Source organism: Petromyzon marinus, chromosome 17 (assembly GCF_048934315.1).
Source record: "Petromyzon marinus isolate PM22_M1 ecotype Great Lakes invasive population chromosome 17, UKy_Petmar_22M1.pri1.0, whole genome shotgun sequence".
NCBI classification, from domain to species: Eukaryota; Metazoa; Chordata; class Hyperoartia; order Petromyzontiformes; family Petromyzontidae; genus Petromyzon; species Petromyzon marinus.
The window spans coordinates 20,919,709-20,938,197 of record NC_133683.1 but is presented as its reverse complement, the minus strand read 5'-3'; the positions used below and the strand labels follow the sequence as shown (position 1 = coordinate 20,938,197).

The 18,489-nt window shown below is 45.9% G+C and overlaps 1 protein-coding gene across 2 annotated transcripts in view; it reads left to right on the top strand.

The window, feature by feature from the left end:
- The window catches only part of LOC116943181 (uncharacterized), a 108,342-nt gene extending 90,574 nt beyond the window's left edge, over positions 1–17,768 (top strand). For both annotated transcript variants that reach the window (XM_032955815.2, XM_032955813.2), the window contains 5 exons: positions 6,925–6,950; positions 7,651–7,884; positions 7,993–8,115; positions 8,932–10,882; positions 12,320–17,768. In XM_032955815.2, coding sequence (XP_032811706.2) covers positions 6,925–6,950; positions 7,651–7,884; positions 7,993–8,115; positions 8,932–10,882; positions 12,320–13,434 — 3,449 coding nt within the window. In that variant the 3' untranslated portion in view covers positions 13,435–17,768. The remainder of the gene's footprint in view (positions 1–6,924; positions 6,951–7,650; positions 7,885–7,992; positions 8,116–8,931; positions 10,883–12,319) is intronic.
- The last annotated feature ends 721 nt before the right edge of the window (positions 17,769–18,489 follow it).

The following is an 18,489-nucleotide window of genomic DNA, read 5'->3' as shown; positions in this document are numbered from 1 at the left end:
ACTAGAGTGCATGGAGAGTAGTAGAGTGAGATGACAGGTACTAGAGTGCATGGAGAGGAGTAGAGTGAGATGACAGGTACTAGAGTGCATGGAGAGGAGTAGAGTGAGATGAGAGGCACCAGAGTGTATGGAGAAGGAGTAGAGTGAGATGAGAGCTTGGGAGCCAGTGGAGAGACTGCAGTCTTAGCTTGATGTCATTTCAGAAACATTTATATAAAATGCTGAACTACAATTTAAATAGTATAAATAAATATAGCAGTAAACTCTATGTCATGGCTAGAAAACAGCCAACATACATCTCTATATAAACAAACACATATACTCCATGTGCGCGTAATGAGTAACTAAATGGATATAGAGTAAGATTTGTCATATAGCAGCAGGAACACAAATCTAGGTAAATCTAGGTCAACTTTTTGAACTTTCCTCTGCCTTATAATCTTTAATAGCCGGCGTACATTGCATATTATACTCGCATACATACACACATGCCATATAAATATATGTTTCTAATTATGGTATATAATAAACATATATGTTAAAAAAAACAGCCAACGTTTTTAGATTTGAGTAGATTTCATTTATTTTCACAAGGCATTCTTGGCCCGCAGCTCAACAGCGAGCAATGGGATGTGATTCACACTGAAGTGTTCCGAGTGAATGCATTTTTCTACGTATATATACATAACATTAGACTGCAAATAAGTTGTGATCTGGCCAGTGCCCTTGAAGATATTTCCATTTTCAGTCGAGGAGTGTCAAATCCCGTGCCTTATTTGAGAAACAGTTCAAGGAAGATGCTCATGGAAAGTGATTTAAGGAACCTTTTTAGCATTTATTGAAGTGACTCCTCAAATATTTCAAAAGAAAACTGTAGTCTCAGCTTACAGTGAGCTTTAGATGAGATTATATAAATAAAAAAAGAAGAATGGAAATATAAAATGGATATATATATTCCTTTTAGCTTCTAATGCCAGGACTCTTTTGCTTGTTATTTTTATACTTTCAAATGGTGGCTTATGTTTGATCATTCATATGAAAAGTCTCGGATTTCTGGCTCGTAAAAACAAACGATTGTAGAGGCATAGGCGCAGCCCTGCAATTACAGGATGATACCACTGCTGGCGGAAGGGCCTCCGCTCGAAAAACCCCTATACATTGTATGCTGGCCCACTCGTCCATGCTATCCAAACGATTTATAAATGGTGGGAGTACCCACACTTTACCCCACCAAAAGCAAAAGTGATTTCCTGCTCAAATCAGCACTGTGAGGCGGTGTTCATCTCCTGTTTAAGGCCCTGAGCCAATGGCAAAATTCCCCATTCCTATGACGGGGGCAAGCCTTACCAAATGACAACGACTGTTGACTTCTCCACAACGTGGTACTCGTTTTACCGGCATCAGTGGGATGATGTGCAGAGGCAATAGCAGATGCCTCAAATGCCACTTTTTTTTTCGTCCAGACCTGAACACAGCCATCTTCTATTAATGAGACAACAGGTAGCTGAACTAGCATTGGCCATCACATAATGTGCCAAGGACATTGTTTACGGGCTGCTTATGCATTGTTTTCAGTTACGTTATAAGCAAGATTTGATTTTCGATTTAAAGCTTTCGTGACTGCAAGGATTCATCTTCTTAAATTGAGAAATTATTATTTTATTCTCATTCTACGTGACTTTACCGAAAGAACCAAAGAAGAAGATTTGATTTGTCGAAAAGCTCACATAGTCTGCCACACGATTAACTGAACACCCCCCACCATACCCCTCCACCCCCATATCTACAATACCTTTGGTTCATGCCTAAGCTATGTGTAATTGTGAAATACAGCAACATTTGCTTGTGCTGGTACTTTGTAGCTAAAATGCGCATACTGTGCACATTAATTATGGCCTTTTGGCCAAACTGTCCTCATTAGTGTCATTCTTTATGCTATAACCGAACCCGAGTCACTCTGATTAGCACGGTTGGCTATGTATGGCGCAAAACAAGTTCAACATACATACTTACATACTTCCTCTCTGGTGTATAATTAGGCATTTATTTGACTTCTGGGGTTCATGTGTGACGAGAGCAAGCATTTTCACTAATTGAGTGTCCTTACGTCTGAGTGTAACCCATTCCCCTATGCCATAATTAGGTCTGCTTTACGGACTGTTTCATCAACTTAAGTCGACAGCATGCTCAAATGTGCCCTAACCTTACACCCCATGGCCTCCCGGCTGCTGAGGTGACGTCAGGCAAAGGTACCATGCGCTGTTGTGCATCGCCCTGTTAACTTGAGTCCTGTCTGCCGCAGCAGCGCGGTGGTCACGGGGAGATTGTTATGCCAGCAGTGTCACCCACATACTTGCGGACGGCATATTGTATGTTTGTCTGTTGAACTTCTTTTGCACCGTACTTGGCCAACCGTGCTGAACGGAGGTGTGTTGCAAGGACAACAAATGAAACAAAACAAAAGTCAGTTATAAAGAAATGAGTTTACAATCTAGAGTTAAAGGAACATGGCTCCAGTGGCTTCCTCAGATCGGAAGGAAGAGCGTCCCAGACTACCAGAGAAGCGGATGTGAAAGCGCGCGATGCAGTGGCGATCTTTGTTCGATGGTTAGCCAAAAGCCGCTGCGAGGATGACCGCAGTTTGCATGATGGTTTACGCTCCTTGATGAGATCAGCACGGTATGTCAATGTATATATATTTATATACACATATGTATTTAAAATCCCACAACACCCCCGGTTGGTGGCCAGATTCAGTCGGAAGGTAACGTTGCCAAGTGTATCAGTCTCCGTTAAGGCGGTGAACGGTGCTTGCTGATAAACCATTGTTGCCCATCCTCCGCACCTCCGATTAGCACGGTTGGCTACGTACGAGGCGAAAGAAGAAATTCACATGCGCATTTATATTCAGTAGTAAAGTAATAGAGTGTAATGTGAGGAAGGCTAAGCAACAAAGGTAAAATTGCACCAAAAATTATAAATATATAAAACGAATAATTTTACTTCCAGGAGATGATAGTGATTAGATGAGGCAAGTGAAATCAATTGAGACATTTGCACAAAGTATGATGTATAAAAGTCAACACGATGGTTTACACAGTCGGGAAACATCACAGCATATCAACACATTTACAAAGGTTTACCTCGAGGCCTATTTGTCAAATTCTCATTGGACTCATTTACAGTTGGGATTGAATTTAGACCCAACTGGGAGCCAAGGGGATAACATAAATGGGGGACGTCAACTGAAAATGATGCCGGGCCAAACCTATTTTTCTCAAACTTTGTACAATACATTCAAAGGGTGGTGGCACCTCTGACTGTGAGGCTTTTTACCTCGATATTAAGCGACGCGATCGTAGCGTTAACCTGTTTGTAAAAGCATTTAAGATAAATATTGATCAGTGGAGTGTGTAGAACGAATGGTAACTAATATGGACGTATATATGCACATATATCCGTGTGTACAGCCCCTTTGTCATTCCACTGCTGGATGATGGCCTCACCTAGTGGGTGCAGGTCGTGGAGATTATTTGACGATACTTCACGGAGGTCCGCATGGGTTGTTGAAGGCAGGCAGCATAGACGTCGGAGCACAGTACAAGACAACAATTAATTTTGCTGCGCGACCATCAGATTACCACAACATACAGTGAGGGGAAAAGTATTTGATCCCCTGCTGATTTTGTACGTTTACCCACTGACAATGGAATTATCAGTCTATAATTTTAATGGTAGGTTTATTTGAACAGTGAGAGACAGAATAACAACAACAAAATCCAGAAAAACGCATGTCAAAAATGTTATGAATTGATTTGCCTTTTAATGAGGGAAATAAGTATTTGACCCCACTGCAAAACATGACTTAGTACTTGGTGGCAAAACACTTGTTGGCAATCACAGAGGTCAGACGTTTCTTGTAGTTGGCCACCAGGTTTGCACACATCTCAGGAGGGATTTTGTCCCACTCCTCTTTGCAGATCTTCTCCAAGTCATTAAGATTTTGAGGCTGACGTTTGGCAACTCGAACCTTCAGCTCCCTCCACAGATTTTCTATGGGATTAAGGTCTGGAGACTGGCTAAGCCACTCCAGGACCTTAATGTGCTTCTTCTTGAGCCACTCCTTTGTTGCCTTGACCGTGTGTTTTGGGTCATTGTCATGCTGGAATACCCATCCACAACCCATTTTCAATGCTCTGGCTGAGGGAAGGAGGTTCTCACCCAAGATTTGACGGTACATGGCCCCGTCCATCGTCCCTTTGATGCGGTGAAGTTGTCCTGTCCCATTAGCAGAAAAACACCCCCAAAGCATAATGTTTCCACCTCCATGTTTGACGGTGGGGATGGTGTTCTTTGGGTCATAGGCAGCATTCCTCCTCCAAACACAGCGAGTTGAGTTGATGCCTAAGAGCTCCATTTTAGTCTCATCTGACCACAATACTTTCACCCAGTTGTCCTCTGAATCGTTCAGATATTCATTGGCAAACTTCAGACGGGCATGTATATGTGGTTTCTTGAGCAGGGGGACCTTGCGGGCGCTGCAGGATTTCAGTCCTTCACAGCGTAGTGTGTTACCAATTGTTTTCTTGGTGACTATGGTCCCAGCTGCCTTGAGATCATTGAAAAGATCCTCCCGTGTAGTTCTGGGCTGATTCCTCACCTTTCTCATGATCATTGCAACTCCACGAGGTGAGATCTTGCATGGAGCCCCAGGCCGAGGGAGATTGACAGTTCTTTTGTGGTTCTTCTATTTGCGAATAATCGCACCATCTGTTGTCACCTTCTCACCAAGCTGCTTGGCAATGGTCTTGTAGCCCATTCCAGCCTTGTGTAGGTCTACAATCTTGTCCCTGATATCCTTGGAGAGCTCTTTGGTCTTGGCCATGGTGGAGCGTTTGGAATCTGATTGATTGATTGCTTCTGTGGACAGGTGTCTTTTATACAGGTAACAAGCTGAGATTAGGAGCACTCCCTTTAAGAGTGTGCTCCTAATCTAAGATCGTTACCTGTATAAAAGACACCTGGGAGCCAGAAATCTTTCTGATTGAGAGGGGGTCAAATACTTGTTTCCCTCATTAAAATGCAAATCAATTTATAACATTTTGACATGCATTTTTCTGGATTTTTGTTGTTGTTATTCTGTCTCTCACTGTTCAAATAAACCTACCATTAAAATTATAGACTGATCATTTCTTTGTCAGTGGGCAAACATACAAAATCAGCAGGGGCTCAAATACTTTTTTCCCTCACTGTAGTGTGGATATTGCGTGATTTTTTATGTTGGAGGTTATGCCTCATTATTTAAATGTATTTCTGAAAAATAGGAATGCCATCCCAACTTTACAACTAGATACCAAACAACATGAAATGCATTCATGAATATAATGAAGGTACCCTTGGCCAGCGATATTTCAGAGAAAGAGATTACAAAGAGACTATTAAACCATAGTTCATGTGCAGGTAATATAGGAAATTGAAAACATACTGTTTAATTTTTCAGTGACTTCTGAGCTATGAAAAATTATTCATGCCTATGAAACGTTTGATGGTAAATTAATGTACAAACTAAGTTGCCTCTGTGATAGTAGTTACATTGGAGAAACCAAACGACATGTCTCGGACCGCATTTGTGAACACAAAGCAGACCTAAAACACGGTAGGACCAACACCTCGGCCGTGGCAGATCACTGTTATAATTCAGTAGGCTCACATGACATTGACTTCTCCAAGACAGAGGTTCTTTGCAAGCCATCTGGCTACCATGAAAGATTCGTTCATGAGGCTATCCACATATACAAACGCAGAGACAATTTCAACCGAGAAGATGGATTCTGGCTTTGCAATCATTGGAAGGATTTGATAAACCATTTCGGGTCTTAATTGATTGTTCACGCTTACGGTGGCTTTCAGACCGCATCCATTATTTTTGTCTCTCCCCTCCTCTTTTCTGAACATAGATGGACTCGTCCATCTGAATAACTGCCAAAATGCTCTGCGTGGTGCAACGTTAAAAAAACGGCACTTTTTTCTAATTTTCTTGCTGTGGTTTTCACACCTGATGATGATTGCTTGTGTTGCAGTCGAAACGTCGTGAGAATTTTATTCATTTATATTTTTATTATTTTATTGTTTCCCTTCTACGTGACTTTACCAAAAGAACCAAGAATAAGCAAATGTAGGTTATTTCGTTAAATGATATGGCCAATCTATTTAAGAATAACATGCGAACACAGATGCTAATTGCGTGTGCAAATATTCATTCTATTTTCTTCATTCGATATTGTGTCAACTGAATATCCAACAATTACATTGATATGGATTTTGTTTGCAATTATACACTCTCTCACTACATAATCACATTGCATTTATACAGGCGCGTGTGGAGAATACTTTAAATGGTTACATCGCTCGAGATCTACGTTCATGTGAACTTGATGATACTGTTCATAATAACATTTACAGTTTGAGTACTGCGGATTCACTCTTCGACACACCGGTAGGCTAAAGTAGTGAACTATTTTGTCTTTTGTCAACGTGACACTTTTATGCTGATTGGCCGTGTCGGGTGGTGGAGGGTTACGAAACATTTATAAATAACGCGATCTAACCTAAAAACTTTTATTATGAATAATATTGGTCACGAAAGCCTATGTGTTGATGATACTGCTGGATGTAATCATCTCCAGTAAAGCCTTGTACCCTTTAAGTATTGTGAGATTACTCTCCAACAACGCCGGTGCTGTTGTCACAGAAACAGCAAGAGATTGGGCACGTTTGGTTCACGTGACACATTTATTATTAATTGGCCACATCGGGTAGAGGAGGTTTACAACACATTTTTTACACGACCTAACCCAAAAAAGAAACCAGTTGTTGAGTTCCTTATGTTACTGACTAAATAAATGTTCCTGTGTTTTTTTCCAGCCGGAGATGATGCAACGCGAAGCAAGGTAATGGCTACTTGAGACGAATCTCTCCGTTTTATTTGATAAAAGACACGACACAATAGCATGGCACGTTAAATAAAAAGAACTGATTTCCTGGCAGCCAGTCCGCCGTCACATCGTGTGCATTCATAACGGATGCCGTTAGCGGAGTGCGAGAACATGACTGTGATGTATAACGGCACGTGACATAAAATATGTGCCAAGCACAGAGCCAAACAATGCACTTATCCCCGAGTCTACATTTGCTGACGAACACAGGAGATTAAGCAACGACACGACATTGTGGCGGCGACGTGGCCCAGCGGTAGCGCGTTCGCCCTGGTTTTTACTGCTGGTGTCATAACCGTAGTGCCATCTGCTTCACAGTAAACACTAAAGAATGCCTGAGTAAGGCCGTTATGTGCTGGCATGAGGGTCCAGTCGAAAATGACACCGCAAGTTACTCAATTGGGATTCCCCATAGCAATCATCTCCCCCAACTGGAAGAAGAATGTCTGTTTGTAGGCCAGATGCTGAGTCACCGCTACACTCCCGCTTCTCCATTCGTAGCAAAGTACGCCGATTCACCACCGCTGCCACTCTTATAAGAATCAACACGACAACTCGATGCGGCCGTTAGACCTCCAACACGTCTGATATTTGCCGCGGTTATACCTGTTTTTCTACGTGTTGAACTGACCTCTTTCTCTGTCTGCATGCACAGCGCGTGCCACGGGAAGGTTCACGGGCCACGGAGGCCCACGGTGGTGAAGCCCTCTCTCCGGCGCCCAGCGTGGAGATGTTGGATGAGGAGAGGGGGGAGCCCTGCGAGTCCTCGTTCAGCGACCTCTCGGTCCCATCAACCCCAGACACGAGCCTGACCCCAGACAAGGCTCAGAATGCGGCCGGAAAGGACTCCGACGTGGAAAATGGACCTGCTGGTGTTAGATCCATTAAGGTTTTTTGATGATTTTTTTTATTTTCACTTCGATTAAATTTTGTTCAGTGTCTTGAGCATTTTTTGTTGATGTTATTTTTACAATAAGATAATTTGGTTTCGTTGCAGAGGGAGAGGCCAAACTTTGACGCCCCCATTCCGTTTGAGCGGCAGCCCTCATGGAAACGCGTGAGCAGGGGCTCGGTTGGACACAAGACCAAAAAATCTAATTTTTCTGATTTCTCAGAAGATGTAAGTAAACCAAAATTTGTTTTAACATTTGTATTGTATACATTTTTCGCAGTATCACACTCATTGGGCCCTTGACCCAGAATGCACCGGAATTTGTCCAATCTCAGAAGCTAAGCATGTTTTGAGTGCATGAGAAGTGCTTGGAAGGGGGACTGCCACGCATAAAGCAGGCAGTGTAAACACTGGGCGCAGCAACAGAGGGTACCACAGCAAAAACCACTGTTGTACTTTCTATGCTTCCCACAACCTGTGTTTGATCTGCGGCCACGGCTCATGGGTGATTTCTGAACTGGTGCCGGGGTCTCCCCCCTTCGCCAAACCCTCAACGACCCGCACGGTGAATTAAAATCACGAATCCTCTTCCCCACTTCGCTCAAGCAGGGCTCACAAATGATGTCATCACATCTACCCCTCTGTTTAAGGAGCCAAACAGGAGGATTTATTCACAAATCAGGCTGTCGCCTGATCAAGCTAGTTGTAATTACTGGCGAAACGTCGTACTCAGATTGTAAATGTTGTGGCTTGGCTCTCCAACACACAACCGGTGTGCTGTACTAGTAACGAATTGGCATGTTCTGTTAACGTGACAAACCTTACTAATTGGCTGTGTCGGGTGATGGCAGGTTTAAGGACATATTTACATGATCTGATCCAAAAAACCTGTATTGTGAATTCAAGTCTCAATAACGTGCGCGCCCCACGCGGCCGTGGTTCACGGAGGCGCCTCGACAAAAAATAAAACAAGGCGGTTACGTGCAAGCGTACGTGCCCGCAGCGAAGCGACGTTTACGTTTCTCTGCTTCGCTTCCATTGCAGCCGCCTCCGGAGCCGATGAACGAGAGCGCCGCGTCCGCGGAGAACCTGGCGCGTTACGAGGTCTCCATTTGGGATCTCAAAAAGGGCGAGGGCGGCGTCGGCGCTGAAGGAATCCGAAGCCAGCCTCCGTCGCTCTGCTCGGAGAGCACGCTGGACGACACGGCCAGCAAGTTCTCGGACCTCGATCCTCCGGCCATTGACACGTCGGCCGACGAGCTGGACGACGACACGCAGACCGAGTGCAGCAGCGGCGACTCTCCCCGCCTCTCCAAGGCGTCGGGCGGCCTCGACGAGAGGCGCGGCTCGTCGTTCGCCGACATCGTACAGCGGGCGATGCTGAGCAAGCCGGCGAGGCGCGGCACGCAGGAGCTCGTGTCTGACGCCTCCGCGGCCCAGAGCCAGGACGGGAGCGCGGACGAGGAAATGACAGTGTGCAGCAGTCCCGTTCGGCAGCTCGCTGACGGCGCAATCGACAGGAGCTCCGGGGAAGACACCGTCTGCACGAGCCCGGTGTTGATGAGCTCTCAGGTCGGCAGGACCGGGTGCTCGAGGGAAGATGCTGTCATCGCTCCGGGCTTTTTCCCCATCGGGTCCCCAAACAGGAAGAACAGCACAGACGACGAAGAGTTCTTCAGCGTTCTGATTCGCACGCCCTCGAGGCGAGTCAGCAGGCGAAAGAGCAGCTTCAGGGTTGAGAATGTGGCGCCATTAAATTCTCCGACGAGTGAACTCGGCGTAACCGTCAGCAGAGCTACCAGCGTCGAAAGTCAGAACTCGTCCTCGGTGGTCAGTGGCAGCAGTGGCGGCAGCAGCGGCAACGATGTGGAGCTTCATTCTAAGGTGCTGCCGAGCAATGCTGAACATTTGTCAACGGACCCGAGTGCAGAAATTAGTCTTGATTTTCCCGCTGCAAACAAGGAAGAGCCCTTGACCTCTGAGAGTGAAATTACAGACAAGGCGTGCTCCAGTTCACCAGAAGCTGCTCGTGCATCTTCCTTTTCTAAGCAAGACAGCTTTCCCTTAGAGCAAACAAAGAATGATTACAGGTGGAAAGACCGCGTAGGCTCTGGCGTTAACAAAAGAGACAGTCTCGCAATCATACCCCAAGGCTTGGTGCGGGATTCTGTTTTTGCGAAAAGAAAAGCTGAAACCCACAACTTTGATAATTTCCCCACTCAAAAGTCAGCTTCAGAATCGCTTGATCGACGCGTTTCATCTCCGTCAGTGGAGAGAGCCTCAGACAGTTCCAGCCGTAGGCGCAAGTCCGAGAATCCCAGAGAAAAATCTGACAAAAATCAGACATTTGGAGAAGAGACCAAAAACTTGGATCCATCTGAAGCTACGAGTGAATCGCACGCGGAAAACGTTGCCAAACGAACCTACGGCGTGACCGTGTTTTCTGGAAGCGTTGTGAAGCTGGCAGCGGCCACCAACGAGTCCCCCGAACCCAGCCAAGACTCGTTAAACTCGAGCTCCAGCGCATTGAGCGACGCCGCGAGCCACAGCTTCGATGAGGGAAATTCAGACCGGGAGCCGCCCAAATCGCCAGGCCCTCTCTCGCTGCCGGCCGTGCCTTCCGGCAACGAGAAATCTCACGGCGGCGCGGGTAAATACGACAGGGCGACCCCGCGCACAGAGCCGCGGTCACCGTCCAAAGAGCCGTGCGATGACTCGCGCGTGCAACCTGCCGGTCGCTCGTCCAAGACATCCACCCTGTCCCGGCCCACGACCTTGCCCAGCCAGCCGAGGGTAACCTTCACCGCCATGTCCCACTCCGTCCACTTCAGCGAGTCGAATGACAAGTCCAAGTCGCGGGTGTTCAACATGGCGCGACAGTACAGCATGAGGATTAAGAAGCCCAAGTCCCCGACCGACCCTATTGCTGGGGTCTTGGAGCAGCTGCAGAGGAGTGACGCCCTGGAGGAGAAGCTGAAGTGGTTGAACGCTGAAGGTAGGCGCTTTGTGCTCGTTCGCTGTTGCTTGTTTGTTTGTTCGGCCTCTTTTTGGGCTGTTCCCTGCCTTTTAAAAGTGACAGAGAACGGTCGCAGGCAAGAAAAATGGGTGATCTACAGCAGAGGCAGCAGCATGACAATGACCCAAAACACACGGCCAAGGCAACAAAGGAGTGGTTCAAGAAGAAGCACATTAAGGTCCTGGGGTGGCCTAGCCAGTCTCCAGACCTTAATCCCATAGAAAATCTGTGGAGGGAGCTGAAGGTTCGAGTTGCCAAACGTCAGCCTCGAAACCTTAATGACTTGGAGAAGATCTGCAAAGAGGAGTGGGACAAAATCCCTCCTGAGATGTGTGCAAACCTTGTGGCCAACTACAAGAAACGTCTGACCTCTGTGATTGCCAACAAAGGTTTTGCCACCAAGTACTAAGTCATGTTTTGCAGAGGGGTCAAATACTTATTTCCCTCATTTATAATTCAAATCAATTTATAACATTTTTGACATGCGTTTTTCTGGATTTTTTTGTTGTTATTCTGTCTCTCACTGGTCAAATAAACCTACCATTAAAATAGTAGAATGATCATTTCTTTGTCAGTGGGCAAACGTACAAAATCAGCAGGGGATCAAATACGTTTTTCCTCACTGTAGTGTGGATATTGCGTGATTTTTATGTTGGAGGTTATGCCTCATTATTTAAATGTATTTCTGAAAAATAGGAATGCCATCCTTAATTTACAACCATATACTAAACATAATATGAAATGCATTTATGAATATAATGAAGGTACCCTTGGCCAGCGATATTTCAGAGAAAGAGATTACAAAGAGACTGAGTTTGAAATATGAAACCATAGTTCATGTGCAGGTAATCTAGGAAATTGAAAACATACTGTTTCATTTATCAGTGACTTCTGAGCTATGAAAAATTATTCATGCCTATGAAACGTTTGATGGTAAATTAATATATAGTAGATTGCAAAATAATAACCTTATGTTAATATATTTCAAGATATTTCCTTTAATCTTCAAAGACATTGCTTTTACCCAATAGTATAAAATCATAATAATAACAACGTTTTGGCATTGGTTAATCTACTCATGGATGAAGGCCTTCCCACCCCATGTCAGTGATGAGCGGCTGTTTAACCAAACTTCACCATGCCAGTTCGTGTGGGTTGATGAAGGGGGGCCCAGGAAAAGTTTAGACAACACTCACCACAGATAATACGTGTGGATGTTGAACTTCTTTCGCACCGCACGTAGCCAACCATGCTAATCGTTGTTGTGTCCGCTATTCTCCATACCCGGGAGCCAAACTTAGGTTGCCGAGTTCACGGTGCCGCACTGTGCGAAAAAGACTTTCCTTAAATGTGTAACAAAGCACGTGTGCTGTGTGTGTCCCCCTCCCCCCCCTCCCCATTTATTGTCCGCTTCAGAAAACAAGCTAGGCTTTGATAAAGTGGTCGGCGCCGAAAATGTCGTCTATCCCAAGGTCCGGGACAGCGGCGTCAACAACAAAAGGTCAAGCGTATTGAGCGACACATCGATAACGGCCGTTGGAGAGCAGGCCGGGTCGGACAGATCGAGTACGGCATCGCTTCCCCCATCTCCAGGCTCCTTCACGAGCTACTCGCCCAGATGTTTGTCTCCCAACTACGTGACGAACAGGTTCTTTCCGGAACCGAGTTACTTCTCCCCCAAAGGGGGGATCAACTGGCCGACCGTGAAGGAGCTACGGTGTCGCTACCTGCGGCTGCTGACGAGCGGCGGCGACGGCGGCGGCGGCGGCGGCGGCGGCGGCGACGGCGGTGGCGCTCGAGCCAAAACGTTGGAGCGTCATTCGGACGGCGGAAGACACGCGTGTCAGCAGATAAGAAGAATCAGCTCCGAGACCGGCACGGCCTCCACAGGCACGGGTGAGCCGAGGTCGGAGAGCAAGCGTCTCCTGCGGACAAGAGAGGACTTGGGCCTTGCGGTTGAGACCAAAGACGAATCACGGAGCCGCGGGGGCAACTCCTCCGGCAGCAGGGCGCACGCAGAGTCGGAGAGTAACGGCGCCGAGACCGCGGCGATTCACCTCGGCAGAAACTTCCCTTACATCGTCACCGACGACATCCCCGTCTTCGACTCTGACATGACGCTGCAGGACAGTCCCGGCGTGGTCGTCGTCAACGGCACGTCCTGCGTCGGCGGGCGCTCGACGAGCAGCCCCGCGGAGCGTCCCGGAGCCCCCCCCCTCTGCGACGACGACGACGAGGACGAGGACGACGACGAGGACGATGAGGACGAGGGAGAAGAGGAGAACGCTTCTCCAGCCGGTGCCTCCGTGAGGGAGCGCAAGCGGATCTCGATTAAGCCAGCAGCGGAGAGGTGGGGCCCCCGCGAAGGAGGGGGCCAGGGCCCCGAAGTGGCGGCGTGGCAGCGCGATGGGAACAAGCGGAGGGCCGTCGCGTTCGGAGGCAGCAGGGCGCTGTCTGCCGGGGAGGGCGTTGGCATCGTCAAGCAGCTGAGGGATATGTTCCAGAGGTTGAGCACTTCCAGTCACGTCTAGGGAAGGTGGCGTGATGGTCCGACATGGTAAATGTTGTCTGCCCGTTGTTGTGAACGAAAATGTACAGGTGGATGTATGTATGTTCAAGTTATTTCGCACCGTACGTAGCCAACCGTACTAATCTGAGGTGCAGATGCCTCCTATGAGTGGATTAATTTTGTATATTGGAACTTAATTCCACGTTACTGTTTTATAGTTTATGGTTGTTTTAGATGTTTTTTTTTTAATAGTCCTACAGAGAGGGAGAAAAAAAAACATACAAATAAACTGCCAAATATATTAAGATGTAAAATATCAAAATAAACCCCACGTTTTTGGGCAAGGAATACATTTAGCAACGATAAGTTTCATTACATGTATCATGTGGCCGTGTATGTAATTCTGTAAAGTTTGAGTGGTGGTATATTTCCTTTAAATTAATGATCGCAACTGTAGATGCTTTAGTGGTGTCTTGCCAAAATTATAGATGCCCATTTCTACTATTACACAATCAGGAAGCAATATGTAAACGAAGCAACAAAAAGCAATATGCCAGTGATAATTGCTACATCTTAAACATACAAACACGTTCTTAACTTATTTACATTAATTAAGAAGCAAACCAAAGAATGTTCATCAACATACTAAGGACCAAATTGCCTTTCATGCAATGATTTGCCGCTGCTGGTTTTAATCGCAGCAATTGCAGTAAGCTTGTGCTCCAAGCTCCATCGTAAAGCGTGGCTTTACGCGTTTACCTGCTTTGTCATTATTAAGTGTTGCACTATGCAAATGACTTGGGGTTGATTCCGAGTCACGTGAGGACGACGACATCGCGTGCGTCAGTGTCGCCTCGAGTGTCCCCACACGAGTTGCACATCATTTGAGCGGCTTCTTCTCCGCAGAACCTCTGGCCGACGCTGTTGTGCACGGTGGGGAAAGTGAGATGACTGTTGTGAGGCGGAGGAAGCGATATCTCCGTCTTCGCTGTTGGCAGCAGTTTCCAAACGGGTTGACACGTCTCAGACCGAACGCCGGTGATCCTGTGAGCGAAAAAGCTGTTCCATTCTGTGACGTCCAAGCGTCACAGTCAATAGCACCGCCCCACCGTCACCCACCCAATGCTGTTGGCATTTTGCTGTCATTCTTACGGGGCTCTTTATTGCAGAATCTCACGGAGAGCGCCGGGTTTTATATTTATTTCTTAAACATACGCTCTTGTTAACGCTGCTCACACAATGAAAAAGCAGCCTCATTCGTGATTCCACACGCTGTATACATTGACAGGTTTTATTTCTTTTTTTGCACTGCACAACGCATAAATGGTTCGACACGCAGCAGCTTTTTTGGCAGAGGTGATGGCAGGTGATTGTCAAACGCGTGGACTGTTTTTTGTCTTCTCCAGCGCAGACCTCAATTTACCAATCAAATGTTGCGTATCTCTCTCTTATTAAACAGCAATGCAAAATGAGGCAGAAAAGGACAGAATAGGTTGAAATTATATCCGGCTTTTGTCCATTAACGAAAAAAACACAGGTCCTTCACAAATTTGCTCAATCACAGCGAAAAGCAAATGTTACCTTTGACTATTTACAGAGAATAATCTAAAAATTTCGTTCACAGTGATCAATCTGCGTGCGATTTTTTTATTTATTTTGCCTGATTCTGACTAATAGGCTCCAAGTAATACACTGGGATAGTGGAATTTATTTCAGAGCGAGCAAGTCCTGGTAAATGTCACAGCCTCGTCATGTGTGCTCGTAGTTGGATGGCGTGTGTATGTGTGTGTGGTATTAAATGACGTTTGTCAGTCACAAAAATTGTCCTGCACAGGGTTTGGCAGCCAATTGCAAGCGAATTGAACAGTAAATCAGCGAGACGGAAGTTTAAACATGACCATCGTTTGCCATTTCCATCGCGACAACAAGCTTTTCACTAGCTCCAGATAACAACGTGGCCACCTGCTTTCTGGTCCGTTGCGTGAAGGTTTCCAAACCTTTCCATCGCCATTGTTGTGCGCGAATGTTTCATTCGGTGCAGCTGCGCTACCGCTTTGCCAGCATGACTACTTCTTAAAACGTTCACGTCAATTACGCTGAGAAAAAAAATATGTATTAGCCCAGCTGTGTAATGTGCGATCGAAAAAGCGCCCCGTCTGTCAAAGGAGAGAAATTTATGGTTATGTTCGGCCAAAAGAACGTTCGCGCGATGTTAGCCAACGCGTTTTTAAATGACCACTATACGTGCGCCGACCCCACCGGGCCGGGTGTCGGTGTGTGTTTGTGCGTACGTTCGTTCGCTGTTTTCCACGTTGTGCAAGAGATATTCGGTTGCTCTTTTTTTGTTTAAATCGACCTGTTGGTTTTTTTTGGTGTAACATAAATTAACAGAACATAATCATGTTTAATTACAAAGAAGCGTATGAAAAATGTAAGCAATAATGAATTTTATTATCAGCTGGTTTTTCCTAGTTTAATATTTGTGGGGTATCTGTATATGTTACTCTGAATGGTGCAATAATAACAGAATCATGTATAATATAAAACAAGATTTTTTCGGGTAAAAAAAAATTACGCTGTCACTTTTAACAGAACCGAGGCAGCTGTTTGAAATCTGTGGTCTCATTGAATATCTTTACATATACGACAGATTATGGTCAGGTGGAAGTTGAAGCCTGGCAATGAGAAGGTGCAGTTCAAATACATAATTGGGCCCTATTTTTGTTTTAGGGAAGCACTCATCCGCCTTCAATTTACCATTGCTTGCATTGCCCAATTAGGACTCTGGGACGGATAATTTAGGTGTGGCTCCTGAGCATTTACGTAATAATTTCATTTCATATAGCGTCATTCACGCAATTACATCCCACAACGCTGCAAATCAATTAGCCAGTCCCTTTCATAGATAATACAAAACGAAACCCCACTACTTAGCAAAAAAAATGAATACGTAAATAACGAGGAAAAAATTACGAGAAAATTACCATCACAGAGAAAATAAAATGTAATCAATAAATCCGATCGGTCTCCATACCCCCAGACCACAATCTCAACATTTTGCCGGATTTAGGACAACCTTCACCGGAGGGATGGTGGAGTGGCCACAGAGTTATGAGCCACTTTGAATAAGTTAATTGATTTGATTTGTCGGATGTGTAGCGGAAGAATGTTCCAGGCTGTGGGGCTGCACACGTGAACGCTCGTCCACCAACGGATCTGTGTTCAATTTTTGGGGTGGACAGCAAACCTAGTGAAGAAGAGCAGAGAACCTGAGGTGGGAAATAAACTGCCTACCACATCTGTTTCTGGCACAAATCGTGTATTCCATTACAGAGTGGACTTTGCAAAAAAAAAAGAGAGAGGGCCAAGGAGCGCCATTACGCCATTTGGCGGTGTCCCCCGAATTATCGTGGGAATTTTGCGACAACAGAAAAAAAACATAACGCCGTTCACGTTTTCTTATTGGCCTGCGTCACACCGTCACTGCTGTCGCGTTGACCCTGGCAGTCGGGTCAGGTGAACTGGGTGGTGAGGTGTTAACTACCTCGCCTGGTATACAGGAGGTCGTAGGTTTAATCCAGACCCTTAACACCTGTTGTATATTTGGAGTTTGCATGTCTCTCTCCCTGTGGTTGCGTGTGTATTTTTCTCCGCGTCCTCTCGTTTTTTCCTCCACATTAGAATGAACACGCGTTTAGAGTATTTGGCTGCTGTAAATGTCCACGTGATAAGCCACTTCGTTGAGCTTTCATTTGTGGCCAGGTCACTTCTGAAAAGGAGCTTCATAACTCAGTGGGCCTTACCTGGTTTAAAAAAAATAGTTTTAGTTTAGATGAAACTGCAATGCACTGAGGGAGCTTTGTTATCTGTATTGGCCGAAGTTGTAAATACTACTGTTGCATTTAGTGTGCCAATGCGTTTCCTTCATAATTCCATGGCACGGTGATGTAACGGCACTAATGTGACAGCCGCACTCTAGTTGTGCTGGCCCGCTTGAACACCGGTGCCGGCCCAGACTCAATCATAAGGCGATCGAACTTCCGCCGTTTCGTTCATACAGCTGTAAGCATTACATTTTAGTTCTATACCAAGTAGAGGGGAATCAATTGAGGAAGTTGTCAAAAGCAATAATGAGAATTGTATGTGCAGCAGTGCCTTCCAAGCAGGATCGTGTTTTAATATTAACGCTGCAAGGACTGTCGCCTCCGTCGGAAAGAAAGGCATGCTGTACACTAAACGTCAGATATGTCCAAGAATACATTGTAAAAAAAAAAATGGTTCGTAACCTCATGCTGTTGGTGCACGGTGTCGGCTGACCATGTTCTTGATCTTGTGTAATAAAATGGCTCGCAAACAGCAATGAGCAGTGTGGTTAATTGGGATGTTAATTAACGTTGCTTCAATCCAACCACGAGGTTCAGCTATGTTGCCTGACTTTGACATGTTTACTTAGGTCAGTTAAAATCCATCTTGAACTATGTACAGCGGGCAAAGTACTAGTCTGAGGCAAATATAGACGCTGCTGCTCCGCACCGCCCGTTAGCACGGTCGGCTGCGTACTGTGTAAAGGAAGTTCAACACAAGTGGCCGAACACAATGCTCAGCTCAAAGGAATTCCTGCTCCAATGAGCATCGAGGTGATGCTCGCGGATGTGGGTTGATCCCAGAGGACAACCAGTGTTGGCTTCCTTAAAAAGCGGCACTCGATTTGAGCTACCCTTGAGCGATGATGGGCCGTGCCAACCTCCGCCCCAGGATTTGAACTCGCAATCCTCCGATTGCAAGCGGCTCGCTCTACCGCTGAGCATCCCGGCCATCTATAATTAGTAACGATGCCATTCTCATTAATTTAGGAAAGCCTCTTGAGACTTGAGGGGGGGTTTTGTCAGTAAGAGAAAACCGAAACACCCAGAGAAAATGCACACATACGAGAGGTGAACACTCAGCAACCACAATCTCCTAGTCACCTCGCAACCCACAACACCTGGCAGCCTCTAGCGGTATATGGTGCAAATACTGTCCAGGCTCGATAACCTGCTTAGCTTCTGAGGTCAGGCACATTCAGGGTGATGTCATA